The sequence below is a fragment of the Silurus aristotelis genome, assembly GCF_946808225.1.
Source record: "Silurus aristotelis genome assembly, chromosome: 1".
NCBI lineage: Eukaryota > Metazoa > Chordata > Actinopteri > Siluriformes > Siluridae > Silurus > Silurus aristotelis.
In genome coordinates this window covers 15,867,142-15,880,157 of record NC_139574.1, presented here as the reverse complement: position 1 = coordinate 15,880,157, position 13,016 = coordinate 15,867,142, and the positions used below count along the sequence as shown (strand labels likewise).

Sequence of the window (13,016 nt, the reverse complement as noted above, 5' to 3'; positions counted from 1 at the left end):
ATAATGGGCGAGTTTAGTCAATATTTAGAAGTGTAAATTGTTTATGGGCTGGAAATTTATATATATATATATATACACACACACACGTTTTTAAAACCCTTATCAGCCAGATAATCAATTTAAGCCAGACTTCTTCACAGTCTTCACAGTAAATTGTTTATTGCACAGTAACCTAAGGAAACCTGATGAATGGATGGATGCAAACTTTGATCCTTTTTTCTGCCAAAATAATCATTAAAAAAATCTAAATAAGCATCTTCAGTCCAGCAGCATTGCCACTGCAAAAGATCCTAAAAGACAAATTATAACTGTTATTCAGCATGTTTACCCATTTAATCTATGTGAATCCATAAATATTCATTCATGCTATATGTTTCTTGTAATGCTTTATTGTGAACACACTGGACCACACAGCATTTTACTTTTTAGGAGACTTGGCTCAGTACGGTTTTATTATTAAAGTTAAATAAGAAATTAATTCATTGTAATGACAAACAACACGGTGTATTCATGCAACACAAACAGCCCAAATTTCAGTAGGTTGTTGCTCCAGATGCATATGTTAATAAGAAGTATTTGAAAGAAGCTGACCGAGCTAGTGTCAGATAGCTAGAGTATATTTTGAAATCCAAAATATATATTTTGTACTGCACAACATTATCATTTAAACAAGTGAATTATTAGCATTATAGTCTAATAAAGCAACTGTAATCACATGAGAAGAAAAGCAGCAGAAATACTTAAAGTTTTCTTCATATGCATCCAATAAAAATCAAAATAAAGAAACTCTCTTTCTGGAGGTTGCCACGAACATACATATCAGATAAAAGGAGTTTCTCCATACAAGGACATTTGACTCATATAAAGATGTGAAAAAAAAGTTTCACACAACTTTTAACACCAGATATTTAATCATACTTATACAGCATTTCATATTAGCCGTTTGGGGTAATTTATTAAAACACACAAGTTGAAAATAATAAATAAGACTCTACACAACACACAATGGTATCATATTTATTCTTTGTTACTTAAGCCAATAATGAAGAGTAAATCACTGACTAAATGTTCTGAGTGCCATTTATTTTTGAAAACTATATGGAACAGTGGCAAAGTCACCATAAGCTTGTAGGAAACATATTTACAACAAAACATGGAAGAAAAAAAAGATGATTAATTTATGTTCAGAAATGAAGTATTATTTCACTAATCCGTTATCTGGACTTGTTTGGGTGCTTCCAGCTTCTTCAGGTTTTCATCCCACTGGGTAAATTGTTTAGACAACAGAAACATCTGGGCATGTGTTAAGGAAGTGTCTACACATTCAGGCTTAATATCTCCAACATAAACGAGTAGTTTAAATCTAAGGCACACTGATCACATGAGTACTGTATGAGGACAGTGAACCAAACACAATGAAAGCTCCTTTTCATATTAAGACCATGTGTTATTAACAACCGTAACATTAACACAGAGATCCTTTTTGTAATAAAGGATACCATTTTGTTGTATTCTTCAAACAGCCTTTTCACATCTGCAGACAGCTCTTCACTTTGGTCCTATAAAGTACAATCACAATTAATGTAAAAACATTCATGTTTCCGATAAAGGAATATATTACTGTATGCTGTATTTTTAAAAGGAGGCTAACGATGACCAAGAAATGAATAGGACATTATATTGTACTATAAAATAATAAAATCAGCGGTGTAAAAAGGATAGTGTGTTTATTCAGGCTAAAAAAAAATGGTTTAAGGTTTCTCTAAAAATGGCTATGGACATGTCGTGTGCAATTAATAATAACAAAATACAAAACGGAGTATCCCCAAGTCTCACAAGCCAGTTCTCTAGTGAGTCTGGTACTTTCATGGCTAGTGTCTGTTTGATTGATAGTGCAAACAGCCAACCACGATTACTCATCAACAGCCAGTTTCAAAGCTCTAAAGTGTTCACCCTATAGTCTGGGGATCGCAAGTGAAGTCAGTGAAGAAACGGGTGGCACACTCCTATCAATCATCATACTAGTCAATCATGGGCACCTGTAAAGTCATGCATGCATTTCCCTAAAGAAAGACGTGATTGGTTTACTCGATCAGATTTATTAGCTGTTGTACCATAGGGATGGAGGTGCACATATAAGTGCAGACAAACAATCAGATCAACAGCATTCAAGACTTCGCAGCTTGCTGTCCAGACAAAATGTAAAAACAACCCATGTTTTACCTGCTGGCTGATGTGAATTTGAGAAAGTCGTTGGACTTTGGTAGAAAGCTCTGGAACAGCTGTGTGGTTGTCACACATCAGAGAGAGAGATTTTAAAATTAACATCATGTAAAATTATATATTATAAATATGATTTTGTAGATAGTAATAAATACATTGTATGTAAAATTAGACAATAACAAATAGGGCAGCTTTAGATCTATACCCTATCTATAGCTTTGAATATACCCTATCTATAGATGTAAATATACCCTATCTATAGATGTAAATATACCCTATCTATAGCTTTGAATATACCCTATCTATAGATGTAAATATACCCTATCTATAGCTTTGAATATACCCTATCTATAGATGTAAATATACCCTATCTATAGCTTTGAATATACCCTATCTATAGATGTAAATATACCCTATCTATAGCTTTGAATATACCCTATCTATAGATGTAAATATACCCTATCTATAGCTTCAAATGCATTAGTACAAAAGTACCATTTTAGAAATGAATCATGTGATATAAACTGGACTCAGCATACGATGCCCAGCAAATCTGAAGAAATTAAAATATAAATAGGATGATAGTGTTATTCTCCTCATTTTCAGTGCATAAAGGCAACTGAGCAGAACATTTATTTGTTTTTATTTTTTATATTTATTCAACATCCAAGTTGATGGCACATAACATATGCTTTATTACTAATTTTCAGTTCCATTACCAAGCCCAAAAGACAGTAAAACTCCTTGTACCTTTAATATGTGGACTATCCAGTAGAGGCTGTAGGCTGTTCATTTGCTCCAGCAAGGCAGCCTGGGAGCGCAGGAAGTCCTCCTCTATAATAAAAGTAAAAGAAAGCATGACTATGCAATAATGCAGTTCTTGAAGGAGAATTACATAAAATCTCCAAATTGATATTTAAAATATGCACAGTAGGTCAAGTGGACTGAGGGCAAAGTCAATCATCTTTATAACCTACGAAAGAACTCCAGATGATATATAGGTAATTACAGCTGGCAACAAACTATCAACTGGAATGATTTATTTGTTCATTATTTAATAATGACGATGATGATGGTGGTATAAATGACAGCAGCAGTCTGAGTTTGTACGAGAACAAACTAACCCAACGTTCAGCAGACGGATGTGCCACTCCAACAATAACGCAACACAAATCAACATAAATTTGTCAAAATAAAAGAGATCACTGACCTGCTAAAATAATCTCCAGTTTCATTGCATCTGGCACTGCAATGTAATCTGTGAATTGTGGATCTATATACTTCAGTAGATCTTCAACTGGGGAAAAAAACAGAGAACGGAAAACGTGCAAATGTGTTTCAGTAGACGTATTTTTTGGGATGTATGAATGTCAAAAAAATGGTCGTTGCTTACTTTTCTTGTGAAGAATCTTCACTCGTTCTCTTTTGTTTGCTGTGTTTGCTAGAGCAGCGTTTATCCTTGCCAAAGATTCAACACACTGAACAAGTGAAAAAAATACAAAATAAATAAAAGACAATGGTTATGGCCAAGTTCACCAAATACACAGATGTGATCTTTGGGAGGTGGTAGCTCAGTGGTAAAGGCTCTGAGTTACAGACCGGAAAATTGGGGGTTCAAGCCTCAGTACTGTCAAGCTGCCACACTCATTGCCCCATAACCCTTTGTGCTCCAGGGGCTCAGTATCATGTCTAACCCTACGCTCTAATCCCAGTGTCCTAACATTGCTGGGATATGCAAAGCAATAATTTCACCGTGATGTAATTTACATGTGACAAGAATGAAGCACATTTCTTTATTTTTTCTTTTAGACTCCTGATCATTACACCTCATTCCACTTTGCTGCACAACCCACTGTTACTTTTAAAAGAGTGAAGACAAATTATTGTACATGTTCATAAAGGTGCTTTACACTATAAAACTAGTTTGTTATATATTTTATTGTCTATATTGCAATCTTCAATAATCTATGTTATGATCATATGGAGCTCAACATGCAGCACTTTAACCCTCCTTTACATTTATGTTCAGAAATGCAGCTGTGCCACGCCCGTACTAAGAGCAGGACGGCCCTGTGAATCTCATCCATTTAATCCGGTTGGAATCAGTGACTTATTTGTTGGGGGAAATGTAATGTTGCAGAAAAGACAGTGTTATACAGCATGTCCATTTCCCCCAGTTGTTCCTAACATCCAACCCGGAGCGGTTCACTAGGACTAGTCATGTCCTGCTTAACGGCTAGCGGCGGCCATGCAGCTAGCCAGTGACTGCTAACCACAAAACATGTCTTCCATCAAATTTCTTCATTTTCACCATTCTGCGAAACCACATTACCTTAACTGGTTTACTGCTCCGTCCACAGTCACCGTACACACGCTTCTCCAGCGCCTGGAGCCGAGCATCCAACTCATCAACACTGTTTCCTTCCATTTTGCCTTCTGTTGTTTCTCCAACCCGGAAATGACGTCATTGTTGCTCCCCGGGTTGCCAGGTCTAATGGCCGTAAAAAATACTCAATTCGACAATGTGCCTACCAGAATTGCTATAAAATTAATTTTGATACCAAAAGCACAAAGAATACAAAAGAACACATTTATACAGTAAGGCCTGTAGACTGGGGGTGTGACGCATCTCCACCAGGTTTTCTGCAAGTCTTGGACCATCAGCTGAAGCTGGGCCTCCAACCACAGACACCACGCCGAGGTTAATTTGATACCAAGGCCGCACAGAAACAATAAAAACTTTATTTATAACAATTATTATTTTTATATATTCGCTATTGATTTCCACATATTTTAAATTATTATCGTTTCCACCTATACCAATTTCCCCACACTTGTTTCAATTGCAGTTTTTCCCATCTATCGTTTAAATAGTGATTTCAGTTACATTTCATTCTTCATGTAATAATGAAATAAATTATGAAATCATATATGTATAACAATACTATAATATGCATATTATTGCACATTACATCAAAGTAGAGAATCTTGTTCCACACAGTATGAGAGTCCTTCAGCAGGCTCCCATGGCTTTTGCACCAAGTAGAGGCTTCCATTAAGCCACAATAAGCCCAGGTCATTGGATGGAGATTACATCTGGACACTCTAAAACCAGATCTGGGATTAGAGTGGCTAGATGAAGGCCTCTACTTGGTGCAAAACCCATGAAAGCCAGCTGGTTGTCCTTGATTGTCCTTCTGGAACTTGGTAACATCACCACACACAATCTCTAGAGCTCAGTCAGAAGGACCATCGAGTTCTTGTTCACCTCTTTAACTAAGGCCCTTCTCACCTGATTGCAGTTTGGCTGAGTGACCAGCTTCTTGAAGAGTCCTGGTTTTGCAAAATCTTGTTTTATTTTGAAGATTTTTTTTATAGCCTTCCTCTGATCTGTGCTTTGCAACATACTGTCTCTGAGTTTTGCAGGCACTTACTTTGACCTCATGGCTTGTTTTAAAAATTCTCAGCTGTGAGATCTTCTTAAGAAGATTCTCTTAATTACGGGTTACTGAGTTTAGATTAATGATTGGAGATTTAAAAATCCATTTAAACGATTGTAGTATCAGGCTGCAACATAACGAAATGAAAAAAGTGAAGGGTCTGAATACTTTCTGATTGCACTGTATGTAAAGTATGTATCTTGCATTGATTGCACTCTGCCCCAGTAATTGGGGTGAAAGGTGGTGTGAGAGGTGGAGGGATCTGAATGTGGACTGGTGACACCTGCTGATGTACATCTACACCACCGGCCATCTGTCCACCAGGAGTTTTACAAGCTCATCCAACCTGTTCTTCTGTTTATAGTTACATAGTGTCACTTTAATACCCTTACAATATAGACTACACTGTTTTCTATAGCCTGAGCTCCTGGCGTGTTCGATGTTAATAACTGATCACTGCTTCATTCTTACAATAACTGGGCTTGTGATCTGAGAAGCTGAAGCTGATCTCAGATCAGACCCAGTGAACCTCAAGCTCTTCGAATTCGCCGTGGCGCATGCGCAGTTCTACTCTACACTAACCAGGAGCGTCGGGAGAAGAGCAGCAGCCACAAACGCGCTGGTGTAAATGTCCATGTAGGATGCTCTGTACATACACCCAGGTTTGCTGCTGATCTTCTTTATTTTTTATTTTTGTATCACTTTTTCTTGTTTTATCACTATTGGATCCTTGGCAGCAAAACGCATTTGTGTCGCATGACCTTGCGCTGAATGTCAATAGGAGCGATTATAAAGCCAGTACGGTAAGAATAATATCCGATAATTATTGCACATTTATGGTCTGTTTAAATAGCCAACAATAGTTCATGCATTTGCTAGTTATAATGCAGTATACGCAGTACCCGGTTTAGTTACACAGTTATAACCGAGCCAGGGGAAACGACAAATTAAGGCTGTATCAGTTTACGGTTTCGCCCAGTCAGAGTGTTTATTATAACTCTAGGGTGTGTGCATATGTGAAATACGGCCTTTGTATCAGTGCTGATCCTCATCCTGATCCTGATCCTGATCCTGATCCTGTGCATGGGCAGGTGCTTCATCGCCATTTGGTGCCTCTGCTCTAGACTGGTGCTGCTTTGCGCATGGTCCTCATCTGGATCAAACTGGAAAAAGAGAGATGTCGGGGAATTATATAGACAAATAACTACATAAAGAATTGCATAAATGTTTATTGTATTATTATTTTATTTGCCGTTTATTGGGATACAGTGAAAGATAATGGGATTTGGGGAAGATCACGTGTCCCCGGATTACAAAATGGCTATTTTTTTCAGTTTTGGCCTCAATTTGCGGCAAATCGCATCCTGCTGCATAAATATATATCCTTACAAATACAAATGTCAAATCATTCATATGCTGCCTGAAATATTTAATCTACAAAGTATTAATATTTTATATATTGAGTAAGGTGGAGTTCTGATATGGTGCAGGCTGATGCTTTTGTGCCCAAAACCCAATCAGTGGAGAAATGTCTAAATAGAAAAGAGATTATAGCTAGACTGTGGGATTATATATTTTAGATTAATACATGTTTTTTTTAACAGTTCAATATAATTAATTCATTACCTAAATATGCAAATAAATGGCAAATAAATGTCACTGGGGATCTAAGGTATTTCTGTATGTATATATCTTATTTTTATTTGGTTGTTAGCATTTTATAGAATTGTGTTCTCTTCATTTATTTATGTTCCTAACCACAAATTCACTAACCGTAGGTGTGTTTTTAAGTGTCCATATGTTAAAGAGCAGTTGTCAGTCAAATATACTGTATCTTAGTATTCAGTGGTTGCTGACACATTCTGTTGATGGACTAGAAATGAATGCACTGGGTTTCTAATGGCTGCATTTAGGCAACATATAGCCAGGGGTCTGACACTCACTTCAGAAAAAAACATATTGGATTGTTTAGTCCCTAATGCATAGGTTTGTGCTGACATCTGTGTTTGCTGGAAACTCCAAAAGCAATGTTTTTTAAGAAATATTAGTATATGTTATTCAACTGACAAATCAAAACACAAATCCAATGAAATTATTGAAATTTTTACTTTCAGCATCGCACACAAAAGGGTGGGATCCATTATTATGCCTGACAAGTTCCATAATTGCCTTCGAACGCTTGCCTCTAGCATGTTGCCTCAGATTTGCTCTGTATATCGCTAATCCTGCAATGCAACTTTGTTGTTTTGAATTAATTGGGTGTTTTTTTAAAACGAAGCCCGAAAAACCTTGGTTTTACTGCAAGAAAGAATTGACGAAATAAAGAAAGTGTATGGCTGCAAAAATAGATTATTATGTACATTATTTGTAGACCTTAACATTTTTTAAAAATCTATTAACTCAAGATAGTTTTAACATAAGAGCACATATCTGAATGATTGTAATCTGATTTCTTTGTACAGTGTGAGTGACGGAGAACATGTTCTTCACCGACATACACCACTCAATGAATGAGTGCAGTTTAGACTGGCTATGTTACTCCTATATATTTGTATTTATTCACATTTTTACAATGTCCCATTTTATTCACTGAAGGACTACTAGGACCTAGATCCTGCAAAGATGGATATTGTAACACATTTTGTCAACGACACTATCGAATTCTACAAATGGAGCCTTACCATTGCAGGTAGGTACATTTTCCCCGATATTCTTCATAACGCCATATGGTGCATTGCCTGTGATACATTATATCCTTGGGAGCATGGATATCGGATAAAACTACAACTAATGTCAACATTTCGTCACAACCAAAATGCCAGTCAGAAATGCTACAAGATATCAATATATATTAAACATTAATGTCAGATAATAGTCAGTCAGTAGTGTTTTACTAACTGTTATTATTGGTTAAATGCTTTTGTGCAAAATGTATGAGTGTAAAACAGTGCAGTCTGTGACAGTGAAGCTTTTTGTCTGAACCACACTGAATAAAAATTCCTTACTGAAAGCAGGAACTACACATTTATGCATTACAAACTACACAAAACGTTCGTTGCATCAGATACATTTTGAGCATTTGCAGATAGGCATCAATTTGCATTTGCAAGTATTTGTCAATGACAATGAAATAGGCTTCCCATCCAACTTGATTTTCCTGCTTTTCTTTCAGAGAAGCCCCAATTTGTGAAATAGATCAAATGTAACTATTTTTACTGTCACTGTCCCATCACTTGATGACTGACAGCACTTTAATCGTTAAGGCTAGATGTTCTTGCTTGGGGAATAGTATTGAATCAAATTTTAAATACTTGCTTATCTTCAAATTGTTCCAGACAAGCGTGTGGAGAAATGGCCTCTAATGGACTCGCCTCTTCCCACGCTGGCCATCAGCTCTTCATACCTTCTCTTTCTCTGGCTGGGGCCTAAGTTCATGCAGAACAGAGAGGCTTTCCAGCTTAGGAAGACTCTTATTGTGTACAACTTCAGCATGGTCATCCTAAACTTTTTCATCTTCAAAGAGGTGCGTCAGAAATTATTAATAATGAATCTTAAATTTAGAGGTGACATACAAATTCTTGTCTTTTCAGCTTTGTCATTCATCCACATATTTAATCGAAGGCATCTATATAATAGCTGTTATTTGTTGTTTGATTGCAGCTCTTCCTTGCAGCAAGGGCAGCGAATTACAGCTACCTCTGCCAGCCGGTGGACTACTCTGATGACCCTAATGAAGTCAGGGTGAGTGTGTTCCTCGAGAGGGGCTCGGATATGATTAACTGCAGTGTTTCTATGACCAAGACCATGACTGTACCAGCCCATAGAAAACGAACACGATGTAGACACTCAGCAACCTGATCCTTCCCTTTTATTTAGCCAAGGACTCAAAGCGGGTTTGTAAGAGAGTGAGCTCAATTTCAATGCCAGCACCAAGATTACCCTGCTTGCATATGCCAAAGGTCATGGTATTGGCTTATGTATCTTTGTCTTAACCTATTTTAATCTTGACAGGAAACATACATAACATACATAAATTATTAAAAAATACTACAAGTTATTTCATGGTTCTACACATAATTTAATTATTAGTGTTTTTTTTGAAAAGTAAAAAAAGAACCATAATACATTTCATGCAATTGATGAAATTACTCATCGATAACAAAAAATCACAATTAAATAAAACAAATGGCAATTAGGTGCTCACTACATTGTACCATATTCTCTTTTACTCAATGTTGTATCTCTTCCTATACAGGTTGCAGCTGCTCTGTGGTGGTACTTTGTGTCAAAGGGAGTTGAATACCTAGACACAGTTTTTTTTATCCTTCGTAAGAAGTTCAACCACGTCACCTTTTTGCATGTTTATCACCACTGCACCATGTTCACTCTGTGGTGGATTGGCATCAAGTGGGTTGCTGGTGGACAGTGTAAGTATTTCGTAAAATCATGACAGTTAAGAACTGCTATTATAAAACATGGCTCGGCGTGCTGAACAACAATGACGGAGTCGTGTGATGTCATTTTCCTATAACAGCATGTCACTTTAGCAATTTATCAAAATTAAAACACTAATAGCTACTGTTAATTTAATGTTATGAAAATACATGAACCAACTTAGTTACATTATACAACACTATAACAGATAGTGTTTAGTTTTTGTTGTTGTTTTTATTACCAAGACAACATACAGCTTGTATGACGGAGAACTGTCCTGAAGACTTTCCCCATTGTGAAAAAAAGTGACTGTTATAAAGACTAATATTGTAGACACCTTACATACACATTAAATGAACATCTCCCAACAGAAAACCCCACCATAGTGACAAATATATTTTTCTTCATTTTTTTTGTCTTTAATAACAAGACAATTTTGAAATAATCCAAGCATTTGCTCTACTTTATTGTTACGTGAACGAGTACTAATTTAAATAGTGCATTCCTAAAAAAAAAAAAACATTAAAACAGTTTGGTTTAACAGAGCTGTGTCTTCAGCAGAACTGTGGTGTTAGCATGTTTAATGCAACAATGAATATAAAGATAAAGTCTGTGCTGCATGTGATGAACATCAGTATGAATAAAAAATGGTTTGTTTTTCCTCTCTTACAGCCTTCTTTGGTGCTCATATGAATGCTGCAATCCATGTCCTGATGTATCTTTATTATGGGTTGGCTGCCTGTGGGCCAAAAATCCAGAAATACTTGTGGTGGAAGAAGTACCTGACAATTATCCAAATGGTATTCTCATTTTTATATGATTGTGCTGTGATTATTTTACAGTCTCTTTACACTTTTTTCCTCACGTCCTCAGATCCAGTTTCACGTCACGATTGGTCACACTGCTCTTTCGCTCTACACTGACTGCCCCTTCCCTAAATGGATGCACTGGTGTCTGATTGGTTATGCCATCACCTTCATTGTCCTCTTTGGGAACTTCTACTACCAGACATATCGTGGCCAGCCACGTCGTGAAGGTCAGCCCAAGTCAGCCAAGGCACTGTTTAATGGAGCTCCTAATGGAATGGCAGTCAGTAATGGAGTGAGTGGCAAGATGGTGGAAAAGCCTGTGGTGGCAGAAAATGGGAGGAGAAAGAGGAAAGGCAGGGCAAAGCGTGACTAGAGCAGATGAAGTGAAGAAAATCAAAAACAGGCAGATATGAGAAAGGATGGAAGAGATGGGACAATTGTTAGGAGCCAGTACTTTTTGTGGGATGCCTGAGATGAGGATATGCCTGTTTGAAGGAAGCTTAAAGGTTTACTGAACTTTCTGGGGTTTGCCACCATCAGTCAGGGTGGTTGTGATTTGAATAATTTGCCCAGAACAAAATTTTGGTCCTTCTTTTTACAGATGTGGGTTTTGTTTTTGCTGATTTGATGCATAAGACACACTGTAATGAGAACAGAATATTCATGATCAAGAAAGCCTGATATCTGAATCGAAGCATATTATTATTATTTAAATGATTTTTAATAATCAGTATCTTCCTCTGTGTGTCTGCGTTTAATGTCCTTATACCTCCAAATGTCATGCGTTAGATTTCGGGACTGGATTTTAGCACGTTTACATGCCACTCACTACATTCTTGAGTAAAAAAAAAAAAAAAACATCTCTGCTTTTTACTTTGGATCATAACTAATGCCTTGAAAATATCTGGACTGAGCTTTTTTTTTTTTTTTTTTTTTTCCTCTTCCGCTCAATTTAGCTTTCTCTGTTCTCTAATACAGCTCCGGCTTCATTCTATACAGGCTTTTAGATATTATTTATGAATGAAAGTCATCATGATCAGGGATAAACCCTGCTTTATATAGCTAGCAGTTTTAACATCAACCAATGCTTTTCATGTTTTCTGTATTTTTATATTCATTTATTTTAAAAAGTATTACTTTGCTATCAAAAGTGTCATCTTTTTTCCCCCCTCAAACGAACCTTAACAGCAGCTACAGTGTGTGATGCCTAGCTCCTGTAATATTGCCTTTTCCATAAAAGTGTAAAAGGAAAAAACGTTTTTGACTTTAAACTATAAGCAGACTTTGTCCATAAATACAACACATGTCAATGAAAATACTCTCTGAAGTCTACCATTGCCATCAGGGTTAGGGGTTAATATTCAGCTGTACTTTAACAAGGTCTTATAAAGCAGCGTCTCATCATTTTAAGTAATTATCCCAAAAAATGCAATGCTGTTGTGTTTTGTCTTCTTAAATATGTGTTTTTATGTTGTATATGCTGTGCAGTTTTGTACATTGTGCTTTTAAAAATAAAATGGCTATCATGAAGGTACTCCTCTGTTTAAAAGTCTTATACTTCCTTTTAAATACTAGCATTAGGAAGCATTTTATAATGAATACATTCATAAAGGTTGAAAAAGTGTCAAATCAAAATGTGATTACAGACAGAGTGAATGACAAAAAATATATTTTTGTATCCTTTGTCACTCATTACTTCTTTTCAAATTGCCAGGCCATCTTATGCAATATGCATGCCCCGAAACTAACAACTTTGCCAGCACAAGAACATTTACATGGCCATTGCATTTATGATTTGTTGCAGCTCCAAACATATAGTAATTGATAGTTTTCATTGTTCTCCACAGCTCAGTTCCTTTCAGGACGTTATGCCGTCATGTGGAACCTCATTATACCTGAGAATATTTTCTTTTATATCATCAGAAGTGTCAAAACCGTCATATTCCAGTCTTCATAAAATATTTTCCCTGCTGTACATTTACCTACATCGTTTTATTACATAGTGCATATAATTACCCCACGCTGCTTATCATGCTTCACAAGATCCTTCCTCATTCATTTTTGACCCTTTATGAACTGCCAGAAGGTAACTGCACACCAACACACCAGC

At 36.5% G+C, this 13,016-nt stretch overlaps 2 protein-coding genes across 3 annotated transcripts; one reads left to right on the top strand and one right to left on the bottom strand.

Annotated features, from left to right (window-relative positions):
- Nucleotides 1-1,003: 1,003 nt before the first annotated feature.
- On the bottom strand, nt 1,004-4,710 carry dctn3 (dynactin 3 (p22)). Its single transcript, XM_083537575.1, has 7 exons — nt 4,556-4,710; nt 3,617-3,701; nt 3,434-3,520; nt 2,974-3,057; nt 2,224-2,282; nt 1,500-1,559; nt 1,004-1,293 (listed from the first exon to the last, which is right to left on the bottom strand). The coding sequence occupies exons 1-7, from the start codon at nt 4,649-4,651 to the stop codon at nt 1,207-1,209; spliced, it is 558 nt and encodes a 185-aa protein (XP_083393701.1). The 5' UTR covers nt 4,652-4,710; the 3' UTR covers nt 1,004-1,206.
- A 1,499-nt stretch (nt 4,711-6,209) lies between these two features.
- Nucleotides 6,210-12,440, top strand: elovl4a (ELOVL fatty acid elongase 4a). 2 transcript variants are annotated; one of them, XM_083548524.1, is made up of 7 exons: nt 6,210-6,325; nt 8,259-8,352; nt 8,999-9,186; nt 9,324-9,404; nt 9,919-10,090; nt 10,770-10,897; nt 10,971-12,440. In XM_083548524.1, the coding sequence occupies exons 2-7, from the start codon at nt 8,286-8,288 to the stop codon at nt 11,277-11,279; spliced, it is 945 nt and encodes a 314-aa protein (XP_083404650.1). In that variant the 5' UTR covers nt 6,210-6,325; nt 8,259-8,285; the 3' UTR covers nt 11,280-12,440. The 2 variants fall into 2 exon arrangements, with proteins under 2 accessions (XP_083404650.1, XP_083404649.1); XM_083548523.1 differs by having other exon boundaries at nt 6,210-6,466.
- Nucleotides 12,441-13,016: the final 576 nt, after the last annotated feature.